Source organism: Marmota monax, unplaced genomic scaffold (assembly GCF_021218885.2).
Source record: "Marmota monax isolate L192 unplaced genomic scaffold, Marmota_monax_Labrador192_F-V1.1 WCK01_AAM20220418_F8-fsc00047, whole genome shotgun sequence".
NCBI classification, from domain to species: domain Eukaryota; kingdom Metazoa; phylum Chordata; class Mammalia; order Rodentia; family Sciuridae; genus Marmota; species Marmota monax.
Window position 1 is genome coordinate 3,317,554 of NW_026692072.1, and position 24,903 is coordinate 3,342,456.

General features: G+C 36.5%; 1 protein-coding gene across 3 annotated transcripts in view; it reads left to right on the forward strand.

Moving 5' to 3' along the window:
* Iftap (intraflagellar transport associated protein) overlaps positions 1 to 24,903 on the forward strand; it is a 58,588-nt gene that overhangs the window by 19,448 nt on the left and 14,237 nt on the right. For 2 of the 3 annotated variants that reach the window (XM_046456226.2, XM_046456231.2), the window contains exons 3-5: positions 19,515 to 19,672; positions 20,806 to 20,877; positions 23,196 to 23,262. In XM_046456226.2, coding sequence (XP_046312182.1) covers positions 19,515 to 19,672; positions 20,806 to 20,877; positions 23,196 to 23,262 — 297 coding nt within the window. The remainder of the gene's footprint in view (positions 1 to 19,514; positions 19,673 to 20,805; positions 20,878 to 23,195; positions 23,263 to 24,903) is intronic. The other variant, XM_046456250.2, reaches the window with a different exon arrangement.

Sequence of the window (24,903 nt, forward strand, 5' to 3'; positions counted from 1 at the left end):
ATATGTAGTGAATCTTCTCTCTGTTATCACTGTGCATACTTATGTACATTTTCTTAGTAACTTCTGTTTCTCAAGTCCATTACCATTTCTACTGATTGACTGTTCTATTTATTTTTATAATAGTTGTATGCCAGAATGCTTATGAGATTTATTTTCTTTCCAAGAGTGTTAAAAGGGTCAGTAATCCTATTAAAAACATTTCCCTAGAAAAAATTAAATTATAGCCTTATTGAAAGAAATTCACATTACTGCTTCAGATTCTTGGAAAACAGTTGGAAACTGTTAATATTGCAACATAATTCTCACTACAGTACATTTATGTTGATAGTGTTTTGGAATTTTTTCTTTTATAAAACAGCTAAAGGTTTTTTAAGTCCTGGTACGTATTTGAGAATAAATATACTGTTACAGCAAAATATTTAAAGAGATATTAATTATTAAACAGTTATAATTGAATTCTTAGTAGTGTCTTCAGTTCAAGAGGATAAAATAAATTATAAGACATATTAGAATATCAGCAAGCAGATTTTGTTTTTTTTCCTATTGTTTGTAAAGATATTATATTATTGACATTGTGGATAAATGTAAGCATCAGGTTTCAGTTTCAATCTTCTGTGTCTCAGTTTCTTTGTGAACATAATTTATAGGTCTTTTCAGAGTATCTGTGGAAAAAGACTTCTTTCTCTTTTTCACATTTCTATCATTTTGTTTTTAGGTTCTAAAAACACAGGTGTGAATATTTCTTTTTGATTTTTTTGTTAATGCATTTACTAATTTATTCATTCATTAATATTTTGGGTGGGATACCACTGAACCAACTTCAGGTCCTAGATCCTAAGACATTAAGTATAGCACAGGAAGGTTTGATGGGTAAGAGCAGAAGCTGACCGATGTTAAAATGCCTCTGCTGGGTCATGGTTCTGTTGCTTTGATACTGAGATATGTGTCTCTCTATATCTGTATGTGCTTTTATATAATTCCACTTTTAAAACAGTAAGTATTCTGGATGAAGATGTAGCTTTGGTTTAGTAGGTTGAGAATTACTTCTAAACTGCTGAAGGAAAGAGGCAATTTCTTTTAATGTCCTATCTCAGGGTTATCACATGAACTGATTTTGGAAGCAGTTACTCCCAGCTTTTAGAGTGCTAGCTACCATTCATGTTGCTGTCTCACAGAAACTGTGCAGTTAAGAAGCTGGTGACTTAGAAGTTGACATTAAATCTTTTTAACTCCATTTTGTTACATACAGCAACTTTGGGTGTATGCTGTAGAGCTATGGTTTGAATGTGGCTTGTCCCCTACAGGTTTATGTGCTGAAGGCTTTGTGCCCTGTGTAGCAGTACAGAGGTAGGGCCTAGTGAGGGAATTAGATCATTGGGAATGCTGTTCTCTGAAGGCATAATACTGGTCGGTCTGATGAAGTGAGTTCTGGTGAGAATGTTTTGTCATAAAAGGCCTCACTGTCCCCTCCATGGTCTTCAGTGCCCTCTTTTACCTTGTGATCTCCCCCTCTTGCACATGCTCCCACTGTGATGCCATCTTCCATGAGATCCTTATCAGATCACTAGCATCATCCTCAGCAGATGATGGCATCATGCTCTTGCATTTTCAAAACTATATGCTCAATAAAGCTCTTTTTCTAACTTACCAAGCCTCAGTTATCTTGTTATAACAAAAGAAAACACACTAATTCAGAGGGTTACAACAGTCTTCAATTCTCAATCTCTTTCTCTTTCCCTTTCTCACACATATGTACCCTATTATCATTGTCCTGATCTTGTGCTTTAGGCTACATGGTTAATTTTCATCAAAGTTGCCTATTTTACCAACTAAGTCAGCCTAAAATAGTTTGGAAATTGAAATCAATCTGCTGTGATTTTATGATAATTCTTAAATGAGTCTTTTGTCTTTTCATTCATTTCTTTCTTAAAATATCTGGGATTCAGTTTCCCAAGTGATTGTATGAGTTTCTGTATTAGCATATAGTGCAGTATTATATTCATTGATGCATTTATCAACTTTAACCTATTTTACTATGTGTAGATCAAAGATTTTCTGTTTCAGATTTGATGTGTAATTTCATTTCTGTTTTTTTTTTTGTGCTGTTCTCATTTCACTTTTAGAACCTTATGCTGTTAGCATTTTACTGTTCTTTTAACATAGCTTTGAAAAAAACTGCTGTCAACCTCCCTTTTTTCCTTCATACTTACTATTATTTGAATTAAATTCCCCATTAGATAGGACATGGATGTTTAGGACAAAGGCCCATGCCTGTGTCTCTGTGCTGGTGGTGTTTTGGCCTTCCATGGGCTCAAAATCTAGGATTTTCAAAACCACTAAGTGGGTTTCACTTTTTCTTAGATTTTAGTCATGTTGTGTAATCATTGAGAATTTAGTCTTTATGTACTTTATTTGCATTTAATTAAGGAGCTATGCCAATGCTCTACCATCATTACACATTTCAGAAATGTTCGGTTTACTATAGACTGTGGTCATGTGGGCCTGCATTGTCCAGAATAGTAGCTACTGTCCACATGTGACTTTTGAGTACTTAAAATATAGCTCATGCTACCCAGAATCTGGATTTTAAGTTTGATTTATTTTTAATTAATTTACATGTAAATTACTGGAAAATATTTAAAGGTATTTGGGACTCTGAGTTTTTGGGACAATTTTAAGATGTAAATTTTATGAAATCTGTATATTCTGATGAAAAATTGGCATCTGAACTCTGATATGGTGTATGAAATAAACACTGAATTTTTGAAGACACTATAAAAACAGAATGCAAAATATATCTGATATTTCATATTGACTATGTTTGAAATTTTTAAAACTTTGTTCCTGATGAAATATATTATTAAAATTAATTTTACTTTTTATTTTTACTGTTTATTAAGAAGAGGCTACTTGAAAATTTAAAATCACGTATGTTGCTTACATTATATTTTCATTGGGTACCACATACATAGAGTAGGAATTCTTAAACTTGACTGGCTACCAGAGGCTTTTATGATAGCATACTTTCATAAAAACACAGGTTCTCAGGTCTATTCCATGTTTATGAAATGAATATTCATGGTTAGGAGTCTAAGAATTTTGATATTCATAAGACTCTAGGTAATTCTGATGTACCACAAGTTTTGAGGGATCACTGTTTGAATTACAAATTCTCATAATCCCTTAAAATCAGGACTGTTTATACATCTTTAAGATATTAGATAATTATTAATGTTTGTGTTTAAATTATAAACTGGAAGTGATAGTCCCATGCTCCTGGTTTTATTGATATATTCAGCATTTTCTCCAATAACTTATTATAATAATGCAAAGAAATAGCCATGATTATTTGTTTTTACAGCCCAGGGAACTGAAAACTGTAGATTATAAACTTGTCTTGTGTCAGATCAAGGATTCAAACTTCAGACAGCTGACTCACTACCATTTTGTCTCTCCCACAGACATCAGGCAGTGTGAGATTATCAAAAACTAGTCTAATGTTATTATTAAGAGCACTAACATGTATTAAGTATGGGTGTTATGCTTAGTACTTTACATGGATCATTTCACTTAATTTTCTTACAATGGCCAAGTAAGGTTTAAGGTTAAGTACCTTACTACTACAGACCGACTGAATATCCCTCTAATTTATATGTTGAAGCCCTAACCCTAACATGGAATATATAAAGAGACAGGGCTTTTAAAGAGATAATTAAGATTAAATGGGGTCAGAGGGTTGGGCTCTAATCTAATCTGATTGCTGTCATTTTAAGAAGACAGACACCCGCAACCCCCAAAACGTGCACAGAGAAGAGGCCAAAAGCCTTGCGAAGACACAATGGGAAGGTATGGGGAGAGAGACCTCAGGAGAAATCAAACCTGCCTGCGCCTTGATCTTGGGCTTTCATCCTTCAGAATTGGGAGAAAATACATTTCTGTTGTTTAAACCATCGAATCCACGGTGTTTTGTGATGCCAGCCCAGGCAGACTTGTCCAGGTTTACGTGACCTGTCTGGTCAGTGTGGCTTCAAAGTGTACTCCGAACCACATTGTTTTCTGCTTTCCTTACAGAGGAGGCAGTCTTCTCAAGCTGAGGGAGGCACTGACCCACAGATGAGAGGAGCTGTGGGAATGAGTGTGCTATCCCGAACATTTATTGTACCTTCTCTAGAGTGTAAGCTCCATGGAGGTGACTTCCTGTGAGTTTTCTTCATCACTTTAGTGCATACAATGATGCCTGGTATTGTGAAATAAGTACATGCTTAATATTTGTTGAATAAATGAAACAAAAAGAAAATAAGAGTGGCAGACAGGTAGGGGACCTCAGATCCAGCTCTGAAGAATATGCAATGACAGGCACAGGAAAGCAAGCCTACGAAGACTGCAGTGCCCTGGTTTGGATTTGACATGCTAGGTAGCTGGGAGCTAGAGTAGGACTTACACATGAGAAGCAATAACACAAACTGCAAGTGATTTTGAAAGGTAGAGGCAAAGCAGAAGGAGAGAAACATCCAGAGTCAGACTAAGAAGGAGGCTGAGCAGAAGTACCTAGGTGGAAGTCTGGATTCAGGTAGTGGAGGAGGAAATAAAGAGCCACAGGGCCTATGAGATGTTCAAGTGAAGGAATGACAGACAGCACTTACAGGTGACTGACAGAGGACCAGGGAGAATAGACCTGAGAACCTGTGTTTTTATGAAAGTCTGCTATCATAAAAGCCTCTGGTAGCCAGTCAAAGATGAGTCACAAGTATTTTGCCTGGGGGATGCTGAGGTTCACAGAGGCTAAGCCACTTGTTTAAAGTTACACTGTTCTTATTTCAGGAGCCTCTTATTTATTTATATATATTTTTCTTGATTGAATGTATGTTCTGTCAGGAGCTTAGAATCTTGGGTTGGGATTTGGTTTACACTTCTGGACTGATAAATTTTGACTTGTCAGTTCAGCCATAGGAATATCACTACTCATACTTGACAACTTCTAAAAAATATAATTAAAAATGAAACTGGTGACAGCACATAAAACAACACTTTTTTTTATGTCTAAAGTTGACATATTTTGGTCCCCAAAGCTGTTTTGAATTTGAGCATTAGAAATGCATCTTTAAACTTCCATAGGGGTACAAAGAGAGGCTTTTCCCAATCTGAAGAATGAATTTTAAATTGGCTGTAGAAAATACCATAGAGAAAAATAGAGAAAGCAGCTGGCCCTCTTACCAATTTCAGAGCAGGAAAGGAATTTCAGTAGAGCATAAAAACAGCTTTCCCTTATAAAAGAGAACACAACAAGAAAAATAATCCTAGCTGTGTAGCCTTTTGCAGTTATTTTCTGTCGAGTATTAGATAGAGACTAGAGGGCTTAACATTGTTTTGATACCCTTGCAACTGGCAGATTGCCTGCGGAGGAAGTTGGAAACAACTGACCAGCTCTCTGTTTCCAGGTGGCACTTAGGCCACATTTTCTGCACTGTTGTTATCAGTCATTTAATTCCCTACTGAATATTGAGTGATGTTTTTAGTTCACAGCCCATTTGCAGTGTCTTTCTGTTTCCTTTTTTTCGTTAGCCACATAAGAAAAAAAAAAAAAGGCAACTCGAGGAAACACTTTTGCAAATGTGAACTGAACAGTAAAGAGCCCATTGAAAAATAACAGAGCAAATAGCAATAAACTGACCAAAGACAGGCCATTGGCATGATATTAACTTTAAGGGAAATCTGAGAAGACATCATATGTGGATTTGCTAGTAAAAGTGGAGAGGCAATTTTAAAAAAATTAATTAATCTGACATCCCTATGGAAAGAGGATGGAAACGGTGCAATTTTAAAGTTGTTTTAAAATATTAATTTGTGATTTGGTATCCTTGAAAAGAATAAAGGGGCAAGAAAAATCGGGTAGTTTTATGGCAATCATACATTCAGTAGTTATCTGTATGTGACCTCTTTATCATAGCACCAAACATCACATAGAACACTCAAGAAGAAAAACACATATTGAACAGAGTGAACTAATTAATAGCCACGTCCTGTGAAGACTCTTAAAGCATTAGCAACATTAACCTTTTTTTTTTTTTTTTTTCTCTCTTTGGGGGAAACATTTGCAAACTGTAATTAAGCAATTTCCATTTGTTTTTCTATTTCTTTTGTCATCACTAAATCACTACACTTAGGGAACAAATTGACAAATTATGAAACACAGAAAACTGCTGGTTCAGTTGCAGAAGGAAATTTCCCTCCTCAAATTATGACAGATTTTGAGCTGATCGAGCCATTTTGTCTCAGATGCATTAGCATAAATCTTCAGCTGAGGTTGTTATAATTCATATTCATTCTAAACACGAATATTTGGTTTATAGATAATCATTTGTTTTTCATGTTTGCTATAGTTTAGATGTAACTGGATAAAGAAAGAAACGTACTTAAATATATACAGCATTTTGAATTATAATCATTAAATTTATTTTTGGCAGTGTTCTTAATGCATAGTATTTTGTTACAAAAATATCTTTTCTAGTATGCTTTTACAGTTACATAAGATTTGCATATTTAAAATATTTTTGGTTTGTTTACAAATAAAGTAATCATTTTCTTTGGCTCTTTGTCTTTTTAATTTATAAATGTTAAATGTGGTGTATTTCATGTGTACATGTGAATTAGAAAGTTGAACATTTATAGGGAATTTGATTTTAAACTTTTACAAAGTGCAGAGAAATATTATTAGTTAAATACACTCTTCAGATAGTCACTATGAACCTTTAGCCTATTTAAACAATATCTAGTAGGTGTGCATTTACTGAGTGTACATTTCTCTTTAACTGGTGACATTATTTTTAGTTGTTGTTCAATGTGTTGTTACTCGAAGGAAAGGGGTAAATTGCTTGGCTTGAAACTGAGCGGTCATAAGTCTGCATCCTTTGATTCAGTTGAATGGGCATGTATTCAAATTAAAATAGTTTTAGCAAAATGTTTTTTCATCCACGGGACAATAATATTTTTTTGAAATGGTCTACTAAACCTAAAGGGATACAAACAGGAAACATTATTTTAGCCAAACTCATGTCTTCCTTATATGAAAATCAAGCCACAGTCTGTCTAGTATGTGATTTTTATGTCTTTTTGGTTTTTTTAAATCTGGATTTGTTCTAGGGGAGATAGATTTATGTGATGCCAGTCAGAGCTTTTCTTCTTGCAATCAATTTTCCCTACTTAGCATAGGGTAGAATCGATATACCATTTTTATGTATTTTCTGGACTTGGTCTGCTTTTACATTAGGTTTTATAGTATGTGAGCCACTAATTAGAAAAAAGAGATTGTAACCAGTCATCTAATTCTGGGTATTGGATTTAGTCTCTAATTATAGTGTCAATCCCACTCTTGCTAAATTTTGAGATAGAAGTATTGATGCCCATGTTTTAAGCATTGAGTTATAAACTGATAATACAGAAATGAATGAAATGGAGTCCTTACTCTCAAAGAATTCATCAGCCGATATGTTATTCTTATTAATTACTACCTGCTTATAAATACAGTTTGATTCCCAAGTGGTTTAGATGTAGTTGTATGTTTATATATTATGTAGTTAGAGCTGATTAGTAAGGAAATATTAACTACTCTTTGCATAGTACTGATAAAAGTAACATCTGGAATATTGCCTTTGGTTCCAGGGTCACAGTTTTATGTTGAATACGAACTCTATGAGTTAGTCAAAGAGCATTAAGAATGATTGGAACAGTGGATTTTCAGACTGTTTTCTTCTATTTTTACTTCCAGCTTTTATTTTATTTTATTTTTTTAAATGAGGGATGTCCTGGAATTTCCAGTAAAAATGAAAAAGTATGCAATACTTGTACAATTTAAGTCTGCTGTTGAACTTCCCTAATGCCACATGTCAAAATTTGAGTTCTAGATTATTACAGATTTATGTGGGAGATGTCATTCTACCTCTGGACGTTTCATAACTTCAAAGAAAGATTTATTTGTAAAAAAGAGGGAGAAATTAATCTCTCTAACTTTCTCTACCTTCGTAAGTCAGGCAGTTTGCCTTAAGTAGATGCATCTTTAATGCCATAGGCAGAAAGGCTGATCTCAGGGTGAAGGAACTGTTTTAGGTTGAAGATATTTAGTTTTATGAAGAGTGCACTATACTGCCCTTAATCTTCTCATTTTATTGTAGGCAGGGTCAGTGTAATGGAAGAGGACTGCTTTATCTTTGGATCAGAAGTCCCACGTACTAGTCCAGGCATATAATTCCTTGAGACCCCAGGCTTGCCACATGCTTTCTGCATTTGTAAACCAGGAATAGTTCTGCCTATTCACTGTCTCATGTGGTTGTGGTGAGAATCAGATGAAATATACATAAAAGTACTTGGAAGTTTTAAAGACTTATTCAAGTATAAAGTTTCATGGTTAGGGGGACTGTTTATGATATAAAAGAGAAACATCAAGGTTAAATGTTCAAGAAATCTTGAATGAGCAATATAAAAAGCGAAAAATATTCACCATTGTGTTAGTTGTTCACACTCTATTCCTTGAAGTAGTTAAAACCAACTATATGTAGTGCATATTGTATAGTGTATATGTATATGTTATGGCACAAGACTGTAAAACTCAGGAAATAATCCCACACTGGCCTCTGGTGGATGGACTCAATATTGTGTCTACATGTACGCACCCATCAGGCAAAATTATTTACATGTGTTGATCAAGATAAAGAATCAGATTTTTTTTTTAATATACCAGGGATTGAACCCAGGGGCACTTAAACCTGAGCCACATCCCCAGCCCTTTTAAAATATTTTATTTAGAGATAGGGTCTCACTAAGTTGCTTAGGGTCTCACTAAATTTCTGAGGATGGCTTTTTAAACTCATGATCCTCCTGCCTCAGCCTCCTGAGCTGCTGGGATTACAGGCATATGCCACCACGCCTGCAAGATCCTTCTTTTAAATGATCAGTTCTTAAATTCTACTTCATGAAATCTTGTTTTGGAAATTTTATCTTATGAATATATAAAAACCACATGGAGATTCTAATTAAAATACAGATTCCTAGGAATCTGTCCCCAAATTCAGACTGAGTAGTTCTAATGTGAAGCCTAGAAATTTTGGCTTTTAGACAAACAATTTTGAAAAATATGCCCTAAATGAGATCAAGGAGGGATGAAAGGATATACACAAATTCTTAAGAATTTTGTGTTCACTTTGGTATGTATATGTCGCATTTTTTTCTAAGAGTAAAGTCTATAGGTTTTAAGAAATTGTGACCCCCCCCCCAAAGGGTAAGAACAGTTATTTTACCTTAAAATATGACTTTTAGTTCAAAGTCACCATTTTACATTATTTAAAAGACATTTTGACAGGAAAAAGTGTGATAGATTATAAGAATAATTTTTGGGCTGGGGATGTGGCTCAAGCGGTAGCGCGCTCGCCTGGCATGCGTGCGGCCCGGGTTCGATCCTCAGCACCACATACAAACAAAGATGTTGTGTCCGCCGAAAACTAAAAAAAATATATAAATATAAAAACAAATTCTCTCTCTCTCTCTGTCTCTCACTCTCACACTCTCTCTTAAAAAAAGAATAATTTTACTGTTATCTTTGTGATCTCTGATATAGCAACTAGAATGTAATAGCTTGCAGAATTTAGGGTGAACTTTGGTTTAGCAGACATTCTATCCCATGTCTGAAGAATTATAGTGCCTCTGTCTGTGGGTCAAAGCTACCCTACCACAGGAAATGTTCTTACCACTTCTGGTTTTTATTTTTTAATTTTTTACCAGAACTGTGTTCTTTGTGAACATTTTGCCATCAGCAAAGAGGAAAGAGACCAGGAGATGATACAGGCTCTACAGGCATCTTGTTGCCTGCACTTTTAGGAAATGCCCCTCCAATAATTTTGATACTTCAGGTTACTTTTCTTCAGTGTATTTCATACCTGCAGGTATTTTGCATGTTTTATAGCGTTAATCAAAGAAGTAGAGTTTTAGGAGTAGGGTATCTATGATTAAAAGAGGGACATCAAATTAAAATATTAAGGAGTCTATCTACAATATAAAAATATAAAAAAATTCTTTTTTCATTATTTCCAAGAGGGGCTTTTAATGAATGAAGGTGATGTATATAGTCATTCTCCCTAGGTTGAGGATTGGAAGAAGCTGGGTCGCAGAAAAAGTTTGTTACTTCCATAGATAAAAGCTTGTTTTTATTTTTTTTTTGTTTATGGTAAAAAAAAATCAGAAAATCCTGAGTGTTAACACATGTGCATATGAGTGCGTGCACATGTGCGTGCATGTGCATGCACACACATCCTAAACTCAGCAAAACCCCCCAACTCCACCCTGCTCTTTCCATAGCAGTAGAATTCTTAGCTATTCCATTGCCACCTAGGATAAAAGATTGCATTTCCCACTCTCTTGCAGCTGGATATAGCCATATGACCAAGTTTTGCTAATGAAATGGGAGGATAACTTCATATCCTTAAGCTATGTCTCTTGGGGTCTTTCTGTCTTTTTCACCGTGGCTGGATATTGACAATCATTAGGACAACTCCCGTAGACCTAGGAATGGAAGGCTTGTGCTCAGGATCCAGAGCACCCTGCAGCCTGGATCCCTGGATCATCTCATGGAGGAGAGCCTACCCACCTGTACTGAGCTGTGTATGAGAGAGAAATAAAATTCCTATTAGAGCTGCTCTTATTTGGTGCAGTATAGTAGCTTAAACCATACTGTACCTGTTGTTTACAGGGGAAACTATGAATGTGCCTTTGTCTTCCCCTTCATCCTCTTGCTATTCTGGATTACCTGGAGAAGGGATGGCACAGTAGAAAGGTGGGAGTCTGGATGACTTTGTGGAGCAGAACAACCACATTAGCTCTGGATTATGTATGTCTGTACTAGTACATGAGAGAGAAATAAACTTCCATCTTGTTTAAGTTGTGGCTTTAGGTCTCTTTTATGTAGGCAAAACCATATCCAATTAATTAATTAAACCATTATCCTGTGTCTTAGAGATAAACTATGGGTGTGTAATCCTTTCTGAATCTTTCTGTGTTTATTAATTTGTATAAATGTTTATAATTATTAAGAACGTGAAAGTTATAGATAGCTAGATTTGAATCTGAGCTTGGCTGCTGTCTAACTGGGTAGGCTTGGAAAAGTTACTTCATCACTGTGAGCTTCAGTTTTATCATCTGTAAAATAGATACAATAATTTCTACCTGATACACTTGTTTTTAGGATCAAATAATTACATATGTATAAAATGCATACACGTTTTATTTATAATGCCCAAATTATAATTAAGGGCTCAATAGTATTTTTTCACTTGTTTATTCATTAAACTTAATATAATTATTTTAGAAAAGTGGGGTTACACTATACATATTCTTTTTGAAATTTGCTTTTTCACATAATATTATGTTACATATGTATCTTCTCATGGTAATAAATATTATTTAATACTGGTTTTGATGATCACATAGTATTCCATTATATGGATATGCCACAATTTGTTTAACCATGCTGTTTTTGTTGGGAATTTGTATTATTTCCAGTTTTTGGCTCTTATAAATAATGCTACTTTGCACATCCTCATCCATTATATAAATGTTTATTGAATACCTACTTTATGCCAAGTGCTACTCACATGAGTGAATGCTAGTGATAGATCATTGCCTTCAGAGAATTTGCATTCTATTGGAAAGGGAAACTAACAATAAACAACAAACATAATAAGTAAGAAAAGTATCTAGTTAGAACACAGTAATTTTTCTTAGGAAAAAGAAAATAGGAGCAGGGCATAGTGGATGACAAGTGCTGGTTGGAGGGTACAGATTGCAGTTCTATATTGGGTGATATGGTTAGGTGTCCTTGGAAAAGATTATGTGTTTTGGTCAGCTTTTGTATCACTGTGACCAAAACACCTAACAAGAATAACATTTAGAGGAAGGACAGTTTATTCGGTGCTCAGGGTTTTAGAGGTCTCAGTTCATGGATGGCTGACTCCATTGCCTGGGCCCAAGGTGAGGCAGAACATCATGGGGAAGGGTCCAGCAGAGATAAGTTGCTTAGCTCATGATGGGATCAGGAAGTAGAGACAGAGGGTGAAGGAACCATAGGGAAGACGCACTCTTCCAGGCTCACCCCTAGTGACCCACCTTCCCCAGCCACCCCCAACCTGTCTACAGTTACCACCCAGTCTGTCCATTTAAACTAGGATGAACTGATTAGGTTAAAGCTCTCCTTGTCTAATTATGTGATTTCTAAATATTCCTGCATCAACACAGGAGCTTTTGGGAGATCCCTCGTATCCAAACCATAAGAAAGATGAGGGAGTTAAGCCTACAGGTATTTGAAACCCAGGGCATAGCCACTGTGCAGTAGTAGCAGCCTCTGGCCTGTTTGAGGAACAGTGAGAAGGTATGGTGGTGGGAGAGGTGTGTACAAAAGTGAGAGGACTAGAAGCAGAGGTCAGAGGATGTGGAGGTTGGACACACCAGCATGGGTGGCCTTGTGGGCCTCATAAGGATGTTATCTTTTTTTTCTTTTCTTTAAATGAAGCTACAATTTTGCATCCTTGTTATTTATGGCCTTTGGATATATTTTTATACATGGAAATTCTGGTTCAAAGATATGCAAAAATTTATGGCCTTGGTTAAGTAAAAAATTTCAAGGGAATAGATTAGACATTTTTGGCTTTGTAGAGAAATCATTGCCCACATACTTAATCATTTCTTTTGGATAAATTCTTAGACATGGGAATGCTGGCTGAGAGTTATGTAAAATGTTATGCCTTTGAGTGGGTAAAAGCTTTAAGGGAATAAATTATGTTTCTTGTAGGCAAAGGCCATGTTATAGAACTTTCTTAGAACTCTACTTCTTGTCCTCCAGCCTAGCAGAGTAACATTCACCGCAGAGCTTGCTGATTGAAGGGTGGAGTATCAATCTAGTTCCAATCTTAATTGTTTCATATCCTTTGGAGCAAAGTCTGAGTGTTTTACCTGAGAGAAACTATAAGTGAGTTCCTAATGGTGAGCTCCCTACCCTCCTTATATCTGAGCAGGAAGAGATGGGCAATAAACAGTTTAAAAGGTCATTTCAGATGATTTCATATAAAATTGGAGAAAGCAGGGCCATGTGACAGAGTAGCCTGATTCTGCAGCTATGGTGACACATTAAGGAGATGGAGTGATCAGAGAGCTATAGCCTCAGGGCACACATGCCTTTCTCCCTCTGGGTGTGGAGAGAAGCTGAAATTAGTTATTTATGGGTTGGATTTCATCTTGTGGCACTGCATGGAATTGGATTCATGATGATGATCCTTGAATCAACCTCAGTGTCACCGAGGATGCAAAATGTGGAAACAATCCCAATGTCCATCAGATGGTGAATGGAAAAATAAAATGTGGTTCTATTCATATGATGGAATATTATTTGGCAATAAAAGGAAGTAAATACCAACACATTGCACCATGTGGGTGAATCTCAGTAATGTTATGCTGAGTGAAAGAAGTCAAGTGCAAAAGAACACGCTCTATATGATTCTACTTTCGTGGAATTTCTAGCAGAGAAGAATCTGTAGCAACAAAAAATAGCTTAGTGATTGCCTGTGGTTGGGAATAGTGATAGGGAGAATCTGCAAATGGGTACCAGACATCTTTTGGGGGTAATGGAAAGAATCTAAAAGTTAAATTGTGGTGATTGCCATAGGACTCTATATATTTATTAAAAATCATTGAATAATATGCTAAAAATGAGTAAATTTTTTAGACACATAAATTAAAACTATGGAGTGGTAGAAGTATTTGGTCATATAATCTTGGATCCTTACACCCTGGGTTATTCCAGATAGGCATGTGTCTTTGTGACTCTGGCTTTGGCTGAAGAACCTGGAGGGTCTGGCTTGTGCGTGAATATTTCCCATATTTTGCATAAACTTGCAGGTTTTAAGTAGAAAAAGATTATATTTGTTTTCAAATGAACTCCTTGAATATGACACATTCTACCTTATGTAGACATTGTCACTGACAGCTGTCACACTGTTAGCTCCCACTCTGGGCAGCTCATTCTGTAGCCTTGACTAAATCAATTGGGAATGTAAGTTCATCTTGTGAGATGAGTCTGTGTGGCCTTTGTGCATGCATGAACTGTAGTCCTTTGATGGATTATGAGCATGCTGTGTTGTCTACTGCCACCATCATGGAGATAGCTAAAAAATAGTTACCCAGGCATGCCAATTTAAATGTAAAAGAATGGTACAGAGTGCAGTGGAAAGATAAGGTGAATTTTCTGTGATATCTAGAAAAGGGAACATAAGCAGCTGGAGATAGTGTCTTTGTTTCCATTTTACAAACACAAAAAGAACTAACTTTTTGTGAGCTCTTTTTTCCTTTCTTAAATTTCTACTGTTCATACCACCACCACAGTAGCTATGGCTTCCTTTGCTTCTCACCTAGATTACAACAATAGCTCTGTACTTTCTACTTCTAGCAGTGAACCACTCTGCTCTCTGTTTCACCTTCTTAGAACATTGTTTCATTGATCTGTCCATTTGTCACCGAATATGCGCTCCAGTCTTCTCGAATACTCAGTGATTCTACTGCAGGCCCTGTGCTTTTTACCTTGGCAGGTTTGCTCATGGACTTTCCCCTTGTGAAATAACCTCCTCACAGTGCTCACCTATTGAAATTGTAGCTCTCTCTCAAAGCCCAGCTTAGATACTCTTTTTCCTATGTAAAGTCTTTTGTTATTCTCCCCAGCCAATTATGATTTTGCCATTTTCTGAATGTCTGCCTTGGGTACTTTCTATTTTGGTAGCTTGCATACCAGAACTTCGTAATTTATAGTCTCTGTAAGAGCAAGGATGGGCCTTACCCATCTGTGTAACCTTGCACATAGTTGGTGCCCAGAATAGAACTTTTTGATTTAATTACCTGCATAATCTAGCTATCACATAGAGTTTTCTTCCTGAAAATAAACTTCCAGCAACTTTATGCTTTTTTTTCCCACATTTTTTGCTCTGTAAGTGCCTAACTGTGGACATTTCAAGAATTTCATCTTACTGCCATTGTGTCCCTCATCTACGGCTTTTGACATACATTTTTTTAAAATTTTTTACCCAGGCCAGGCTTGTGCATTTGTGCCTTGGCAGGTTGATGGCTGTGACTGTGAATAATGAGTCAATTATGATCCAGCCTGGGGGAAAGCATAATTACTCCTGACTGGCCAGGCTGAGGTAATCCTCTCCTCCCTGTGCCCTTTCAAATAGAGAACATAAAACAGTTGGAATTCAGAGCACTGCAAAGGGAATTTAGACAAAACATTCATGTGCTGAATTTAGCTTCTTTGGACTTATCCTGATTTATGATTGATTGGTTTTTAAATTGCTTATTTAATCCTAACGACTATTGCTCCAGGGGAGGCTAGATACCAAGAAGCATGTGATCAAGAAGCAGTGGAGTAAAGTAGTTTGGCTGGACAAATCAAGAGCAAATATTATTGTCCAGAGAAACATTGCTCTAGGCTAGCAGTATAATGTGAAAATCACCCCTTGACTTTCAAAGTACTCAACCTTGTTAGAGGCATGATTGCTTATCCCCTATTCTCTTAGCAGACGGTTTTTTGCAATTGCCCTGAGTTGCATAGAATATTCTCCCCCATGAATTTTTCTTTCCTTCCAGCAGTGTATGCAGCATCTTGTGACTGGGGACATGTTCTTGTTTCTGTTGCTGTTGATAGTAGTACAGAGTAACAGACACTTGGAGGTTGCTCTCAGGATCTGCTCATGAATTGTGATGTTGGTTGTGCAGGTCTGAGAAAACTTTTCTCAAAGTGTGGAAATGCTTCTCAGCACACGGGCACTGATCTGTCTGGCTTTTGCATGGAGGAATTTGAATATTTTTAAAAAGTTTATTTCAAAATCAAGTTCTCCAAAAATAATCACCTTTATCTGGAAGATATATAATCAATATGTGGTTAGTATCTAATTTACCAGGGCATCAAAAGTTTCCATTTTTTTCAAGGAGTGTGACCTTTTCCTTTTGTCCCAAATTAGAGGCTGAAGGTGTTGTGGTGGCCTTGTAAGGCCAGTCTGTTGGAAGCTTGTCTGTTATCAAAAGGAAATTGAAATTCCATTGCTTCAGAATAATGAAACCTCTGAACACCTTTAGAAAAAGCTTTGTCTCATGTATTGAAGTTTTGGCTCAGAAATGCCCAAAGAAATACTCTTTCAGGTCTCAACCTACTTGTTCTCTGAAACATTGCTGTTAGATTTCTAAGCTGTATTATGCCTAGCATGTATTTCAAAGGAAGAAACATTAGGGGTAAGATGAAAGGGTAGTAAGGAACTCTGATGAAAAACAGAAACAGAAGAAGAGGGGATGAACAGTTGGGTGGCACGTGTAGATTGCCACCAGGGTCACTCTGGGAGACAGCAGCTGGCTCTGTAATCAGACCGTCCACCACTTCAGGTTCTAGGCTATGCCAGCATCTGCCATTTTGACATTATCATATTGCAAAGGACTTTTTCCTATCTCGTTCTGCCAATAGAGTTACTATGTATTTCGTTTGAAAAACTGATGAAAACCTTTATAAGGAGCTGTTTGGGTGTTTGGAGGGAGATGGTATGTATTCTTGTGAAACTGATTTCAACATTTAGGAAGGAGCCTTAACCTATAGGTTTAATCACAGAACAAGCTCTTTACTGCTTCTTTTGGTGTTTTAAAAATTAAAACTATGTTTACAAAAGGGGGGGAACTTTCAGAGTGGACAAGAATTTTGTTAGATCTGAGACTCTAACAATAGTGCAATGTCAACATCAGAAGCTGGGACTTGATTATATTTTGTTCTTTATTTCAAAAGATTTTCATTTTGTTACCTGTCAGATAACTTGAGAATTTTTCTGGAAATGGCAGAGGATTACATTGAGTGACCATGAGAACAAATGGAAGTTGTCCTTATAGAACATCTTTTATTTTCACACATTGCTGTGCTTTTCAAGGAGTGTGACACTTTTACAACAGTGTTGTGCCAGGCGCATAGTATTTTCTTAGTACATAGTTGATTTAGCTTGTGCTTGATTTTAAAGATGAACAGGGAGAACTGAAGCTGTTCTACAGCTTATTACAGCAATGTACTGAGAAGCAGTGGCAGCCACAGGAAGTCTTCTCTTCCCTTGTAACTTTGGTGGAATTTGAAGAACTCTTTCATTCCTCAGTTAACTCCTGTTTCCAAGGCTTATATGCCTATCTTGCTGCACCCTGTTCCCACTACTCATAGTTGCCTTGGGGCTGATTCAGTACATCTTTGTGACTGTCAAAGAGGAAGACATCTGGGAGTCCTGGGACCACTTGGTCCTCCTTATTCTATGGTCACCTCAGCAGTAGTCTTAGCAACCCTCCCAACACCTTGCTGAGTCTCCCAGCCCCACCATCTCTGGCACCCAAGGCTGGGACTTTATGCCAGAGTTGCTGGGGATTTGTTGGAGCAAAAGGCAGAAATCACCTCTTATAGTGGCTAGTTAGGAGTTCTGGTGCTAGTGCAGGAGGCAGTTGGAGAGAGCTGGTCTGAGCATGTGTTATTCATGGATATGACCTTTTCAAGAGAAAGTGATGCATTCAATATTTGTGTTTTTCCCCTGTAGCTTATTAATGACATTAGGTTAAGTTATGTCTGTTCCCCAACAGTATTTCAGTGGACATCCCTAGAAGTCTTAATTCTACCAACAACAGGGAGGGTATTCAGAAACAAACAAGGGATTTCAGCACTGGACTTGCACTGGGCTGTGATCATCACAACGGCCTGGTCATCTCACTGATTTTGATGTCATGCAACTGATAGCTCAAGAGAAATGCGTGTGGGCACTTTGCCACTTAGGCTATTTCACAAGCCTTCATTAGAAACCCACCTGAGGAATGCACGACAAAACCATCCCTGCATCTGTGGAACATTTTCACGGTAGAGTCTCATAGGGCTTAGAGGAGGATTCCTGAAACCAACAATAGACAGTAGCTTGATTGCCGCCATCTGACTGCTTTTGGATTTTTTTTTTTTTTTTTTAATCACTCTTCTCAGGTTCTGAGACAGAGATTCCTATATTTGCTCTTGTCACAGCAAGCAAGTTCCAGTTTGGGACTGTATCCTGCAGCCTTGGGTCTTCTTTGGCTAATTGTATGCTTTTCTTCTTCTTTTTTCTTTCTTGGACTCCCCCACTTCACATTTTCCATCTTTTTTCTTCTTCTAGTCTGAACCGTTTCATTCATTTGCTGTATTATTCTAGGTAGCAAAGCACAGTGGTTAGGAGGAAAAAAAAAGGGTCTGGAAAAAGAAGGCCTGGTTCTGATCCTTGAACAAATTACTTAATCTCTCTGTTGGCCTTGGTTTCCTTATCTGTAAATTAAAGTGGGGATAGTAACAGTGTTGCAAGTTATAAATGCAATGATTCATGAGATGCTCATAAAAAAACATTTTACTCAATGACTTAACACTCATTAATTTTAATATTCTCCTAATATTACTACTAATATTAAAATAATTTTCTGGCTTAAGCTATTACTTCAGTATAATTCATGGTTATCTATTTACCTATAGCTATGATCTCTCTTCCACATTGTAGCCTACAAATGCAGCTACATTTGGGTCATTACTACCACAGTTTCCACTGGTAACTCAAATGCAGCATGACCAGAGCTAGATTTACTGTCTCTCACCCAACTTAATCCATTACCCTCCATTTCTGTTTAATGGCACCATAATATTAAAATTTTCTCAGTCTCTTAATTTTAAATTAATCTCAGGCTCTTTCCTTATCCTAAGGAGATTATCATGAACGTGCATGGATTTAATTCAAAGGTATTATTGTTTGTAATTTTAAATAGTCCAGAAAAGACATTGGTTAAATAAAATACTTTGTATTTATATAACAGAATGCTCTATAACTTGAAATTACATAAAAGAATATGTAATAATATGAAAAGAAACATTGGCAAATTGTGTTATAATATGTGCAGCATGATTCCATTTTGATTTTTAGGAGTACATGATTCATAATAAAAGAGCAGAAAGATAATCATTGAAAATATTTTGTTGTGGTTATTCTGGATCATGGGATTATAAGTTCGTTTCATAGTTTACTTTTTTTCTTTTTAGAAATTTTCTAAAACTATCCATACATTGTTTCTATGTAAAGGAAAAAAATCTCTAAAATTTAGCAAAAATGTGAGAAGTCTAAAAATGTCTAAAAGTCTTGCAAATACTGTATTTTATTGATCTTTTAACAATGACCAAGAATAGTGTTAGATACAAAGTAGGTACTTGTTAATAAATATTTGCTAAATGCTGAATGAAATAGTGTAATTCTGTGCATTTTTAGAAATAACTTTTGATAATTAAGAGGGCTTAATGCCTCAAGCATTGCTTGTACAGTTCTTTGAAAAGTATTCTTTTTGGAGGAGGGAAAAATGAACACAAAATAAACAGAATTAGATGTGGTGGATACATTCTAATACTATACTACTTATCGTTTCAGAAGATAATGTGACCAAAAGAGGAGCACTTGGAACTGACGGTTCTGGAAAAATATTTACCTCAGTAAAATTTACTCATAAAAATGAACCAAATGACCACCATCTTAGAAATACAACTGTATTTCATCAGACTTCATCACAATCTTCGGAAGAAGAACAGGTAATACTGTAGCACATTTTGGAAACAATCTGAGAACCAGGGTGTTCTTCATAAATTAAAAATGAAGCCATAAGAAACACTGGACAGTCACTCGATTGGTAACTTCTAGTTCTAGGAGTGACATTGGGGCATTTTATTGAAAATCATGATCACATTTCAGTATTTTAGCAGTTGTCATTTATGACAGTAATTTGGTTATCCCAACTGTATTAAAAACCTTGTTCGATATGCCATCTACAAATTCTTGAAATTATTTATATCAAGGAAATTATTTATTATTTATAGCAAGGAAAGTTTCTTGCTCTACTTCTTTGTGTAGATTGGGGCTTTCTTTTACCTGCCCTAGAGCCATCTCTTGCTAACTTAAAGTAGAAAGTGTTTTGGCTTCTGCAGTAAATGTTGGGTGTTCTCTTCCTAATCTTCAAGACTTTAGAGACTCTTCATATTCTCCTTGGCTTTGTTTTTACATTATCAAGGAATAATGGCAGGCATTGTCCTACTTTTTAAGCCATTTAGTTTCTATTTCTGCCTTATCATGTCTTCTTTGTGATATTATAGACAGAACTATATAAGAGATTATGTAATTATATAAGAGATTACACAAGGGAACAAAAATCTCCGAGTTAGCAATGTGTTAATAAACAGCAGAGGCCCATGGTTCCTTATTTCCAGAATTTGCTTTCAGTGATGATTGTGAGATAGGAACTGTTTTTCCTTAGAGGATTCATGCTTTACTGGCAATTATTGGTTATTAGGTCTATAATATATATTGATTCTTTGATCAGCATGTGAAAAGCAAAGAATTGCTAGATGGCCTTGTTTTCTGGTAACTTGAAGGTATTGTATTGCATTTTCCGATTTGTCCATCACAGATTCCTTGGAAGGAATAGGAGGTGGGGAGTGTTCTGTTTCACACATGAAAATGCTGGGCTAACTGGTCTGTAGGTTACCTTGTAGATGAGGCTGTAGAGGACAGGCGTAGAAGTCACATGTCTTAAAACCTGTTCCCTGATTACTTCCATGGCTTAGAGAATAGTCTTTCATGAATAAGTAATTAACAAATCGCAGAAGATCAGCTTCTTTATTTTTAGTTGTTTCATGTTCCCATCAATATGTCCTCACTGTATTTTCAGATAGTGATGGATGAAGGTCAAAAAGTTGGCAGTTCCCTTCAAGGTGATCTGAACAGGGCAGGAAAGATCAAGGTAAGGCACAATTTAATTTTCTTGCATGGTAAAAAACCCATAACATTTTTTAATGCAGAGTAATACTCCATTGTGTATAAATGCCACATTTTTTTTATCCATTCGTCTATTGAAGGGCATCTAGGTTGGTTCCACAGTCTTGCTATTGTGAACTGTGCTGCTATGAACATCGATGTAGCAGTGTCCCTGTAGCATGCTCTTTTTAGGTCTTTAGGGAATAGACCAAGAAGGGGAATAGCTGGGTCAAATGGTGGCTCCATTCCCAGCTTTCCAAGAAATCTCCATACTGCTTTCCAAATTGGCTGCACCAATCTGCAGTCCCACCAGCAATGTACAAGTGTACCCTTTTCCCCACATCCTCGCCAGCACTTGTTGTTGTTTGACTTCCTAATGGCTGCCAATCTTACTGGAGTGAGATGGTATCTTAGGGTGGTTTTGATTTGCATTTCTCTGACAGCTAGAGATGTTGAGCATTTTTTCATGTACGGATGGCATTAGAGCAGATTATGCTAAGTGAAGCTAGCCAATCCCTAAAAAACAAATGCCAAATGTCTTCTTTGATATAAGGAAAGTAACTAAGAACAGAGTAGGGACGAAGAACAGGAGAAGAAGATTAACATTTAACAGGGATGAGAGGTGGGAGGGAAAGGGAGAGAGAAGGTAAATTGCACGGTAATGGAAGGAGACCCTCAGGGTTATACAGTGGAGGGGGTAGAGAGAGAGGAGGGGAGGGGAGGGGAGAGGTGGGGAGGGGGGAGGGTGGATGATGGGAAAGGCAGCGGAGCACAACAGACACTAGTATGGCAATTTGTAAATCAATGGATGTGTAACTGATGTGAATCTGCAATCTGTGTATGGGGTGAAGGTGGGAGTTCATAACCCACTAGAATCAAAGTGTGGAATATGATATGTCAAGAAATTTGTAATGTTTTGAACAACCCACAATAAAAAATTAAAAAAAAAAAAAAAAAAAAAAAAACCCATAACAAACAAACATCATAAGACTCGTTTGCTTTCTTTTATACAAAATTGGAGATTTCAGCAGATTTTTTCCTTGCTAGTGTCTCTCTTTTCTCTCTCTCTCTCTCTGTGTTTTAACTGGTGTTTGAATATCTTAAACTATTCTTGCTTGGCTTGGTTCTGGATCTTTTTTCCTTAAAGCTTAACAAATAGAAGGGGTGCTTTGAGAGAGTAAAGTGTCCTTAATCTCCTTTAGCATATACCATCAAGAAAAATGACAACATAATATGATAGATACTCAAATTTTACTACTAAAACCATCATATGGCAGATACTTTTGGATGCCATGTAATAAACGCATTCACATACTTATAAGCAATGGAAGTTACCATTTTAAATTCCTATGGAGTAGCCGTGTCTGCTATTACAAGTAGAACTAGGAGGAGAAAGACAGCCTGCTTTTGAATTGCAATCCTGAAGTCTAAGTTTGTAATTTTAAAGTATTTTGTTAGGCCCATGTTTAGGTCGTGAGCACAAAAATGCATTGCGACCTTATGCTTTTACTACTTGTCATTTGTACCACTGGTGAAATCATCTTCTTATTTACACTCCTTGATATTCCCCTGAGATGAATTAGTTCATGTCTGAAATGTTACCATTTTGCTAATATAAAATGTCTCATTGTCAGCTTGCAGTGGAAAGCAGTATTCCAGGTGGAATAGTTTTTCATTGAAATGCTGCTATTGTGTCTGTAAAGGTCACTTGCTCTGCTTTTTCCCTTTGAAGTAATTTTCAGTTTTAATTGTTTGAAAGAGAGCACACTTGCTTTTTTGCCCTGCTCACCTCTCTTGTGATTTACCTGGGGCGGGATGATTTTGTTTGGAATGAACTTTTCTCTCCTGCTTTCTTTCTTTTCTTCTCTCTGGCTCTTCAACATTAAAAGGAAGTCGACTGTTATGTTAATAGCCAGATCCTCACCACCATCATTTACTCAAGAAGCAATACAACAAAAACAAAAAACAGAAACCCTGTTTAGGACTGTCTTGGTGGTAGTATATATCCTGGGAGAGGATGTGGGACAAAGTCTCTTTTCAAAAACTTCCAACCTCTTTTTTTTTTCCCTTTCAGCATAGAGAGCTGACTATGGTGCTTGCAAAATCCAGGCCAGCATCCAAATTTACTGCTTTTTTTCAGATGGGAAAGCACATGAACACAAAGGGTTTGAGCTGGGAGTTAGAATTGATGAGAAAAGTAGTTTCTACTGCTCAGTTGAGTGTTATGGAAGTGGATTCATTGACTTCGTGGCATTTTTTTTCTTCAAGTCTAATATGCATAAAATAATGTTAATCCTTTTCTAGGTAGACAACTTCCTAGATTTAGAAGATTTTGATATGGATGAAGAGATTGAGCCCCAAATGAGCAAGGGTATGCTTTCTATTTTTTTTCATACTGCTAACTACTTTACAAGTAAAAAAGTACAAGTAAGGCTTTAGACAGCTTTCTTTCTTTTTTTTAAACAATCCTTACCTCTACCTCCTATGAAACAGGAAAAACTGAAGCTGTGGAAATTTCTGTTTCAAAAACAAATGTTTCTCCAGCTGGATCAAAGCCTTTGGAGGATTGTAAACCTTTGGTCTTAAGTGAAATGAAGCTGCCCTCTGTCCCTACAATTTACCACATGATTGATTCTTGAGTGATTATTTCAAGTAGAGATAAGTCATAAAGTCATCTCTGTATTTCTCAGAAACACAGTGTTGTAAATGGAGATTATTTTTGAGAATAAGAAATAATGATCGCTCATAAAGTTCATAAATATATCAGAAATGATCATAAATATAAACTAAAAGAAAATCCACATTTTTGTTTTTAAAAACTCTCCATTAAATATGTAAATTACTGAAGATACAGACATGTTGCAAATGTTTTTTTGTGGGCATTTTTGCAATGGGCTGGACTGGAAGGGGCTTCATGTTAGGCCATTGGTGTTTAAATGCATGATGGGTTTTTTCCTTTCCCAGTTAATATCTCTGGGTAAGCATAGGTATCCTTTGTTGATCAAAAGATCTTTGAAATATATTCAAAATTAGGTTTTTTTTTGTTTTGTTTTTTTTTTTTGAAAACATCCATTCCTCATGTAATATGCAAGAATGTCTCAAAAGTCAAGGTTAAACTTTAAGGACAGGTCAGTTGACTTAACTGATGTTTACAGTCTTTGGGTGGATTATGGTCATTGTTGGGGGAAGGGTGGGGTTTAAAATTTTTTTTTTAGTTGTTGATGGATCTTTATTTTATTCATTTATTTATATGTGGTGCTGAGAATCCACAACCCCAGCCCAGAAGGTTGGTTTTTTAAAATACTTAATTGGGAGTTAAAGTGACTGGGTAGCATTGGCTTGGGAATGGCAACTGTCTGTAAATTGGTTGTCAATTCCTCACTCTGGCTTTGGGTGTTTGAATTGGTGAGACTTTGGTAATTAGAAGCAATCAGCACTTTTATTCCACTTCCAAACATCACACTACTCCACCAAAGAGTTGGTTCTCAGGCACTGTATTAACCAGTAGACTCTGATTTTAAGTTATTTATTTGGTTTAAGTGCGGTCAGAGATCTGAAGGAATCACATCTTCCACGGAGGCTTCTCCAGCTCTATATCCTGGATGGCTCTGAATTGCTGTGGGAAGTATGGGGGCTCCTGCTGGACTAGAAGGGAGAGGTAAGCACTGTTAGGAAGCAGTGCTTAGAGCAAGCACACTGTTTTGGGTTTGGGGTGACTAGGAGAAGGAAGCATGGTAAGAAACGCAGATTCCTAGGTCTTGCTCCTAAGAGTCTAATTCAGAAGCTCTGCAGTGATATCTGGTGATCTGCATTCAGAACCCACACTCCATGCAATTGCATATGGTTAGTTTGAAGATGACACTTGAAGACAGTTCTAATCTGCCTGTAATACATTTGCTATGTAAAATCAGTTTTATAGGAGAACACAGATGTGTCTACTTTGCACATTTTTGTGGTGGTTTAAATTTATCATTTCCTTCCAGCAAAGATAAGGTCTGTATATTGACATAAA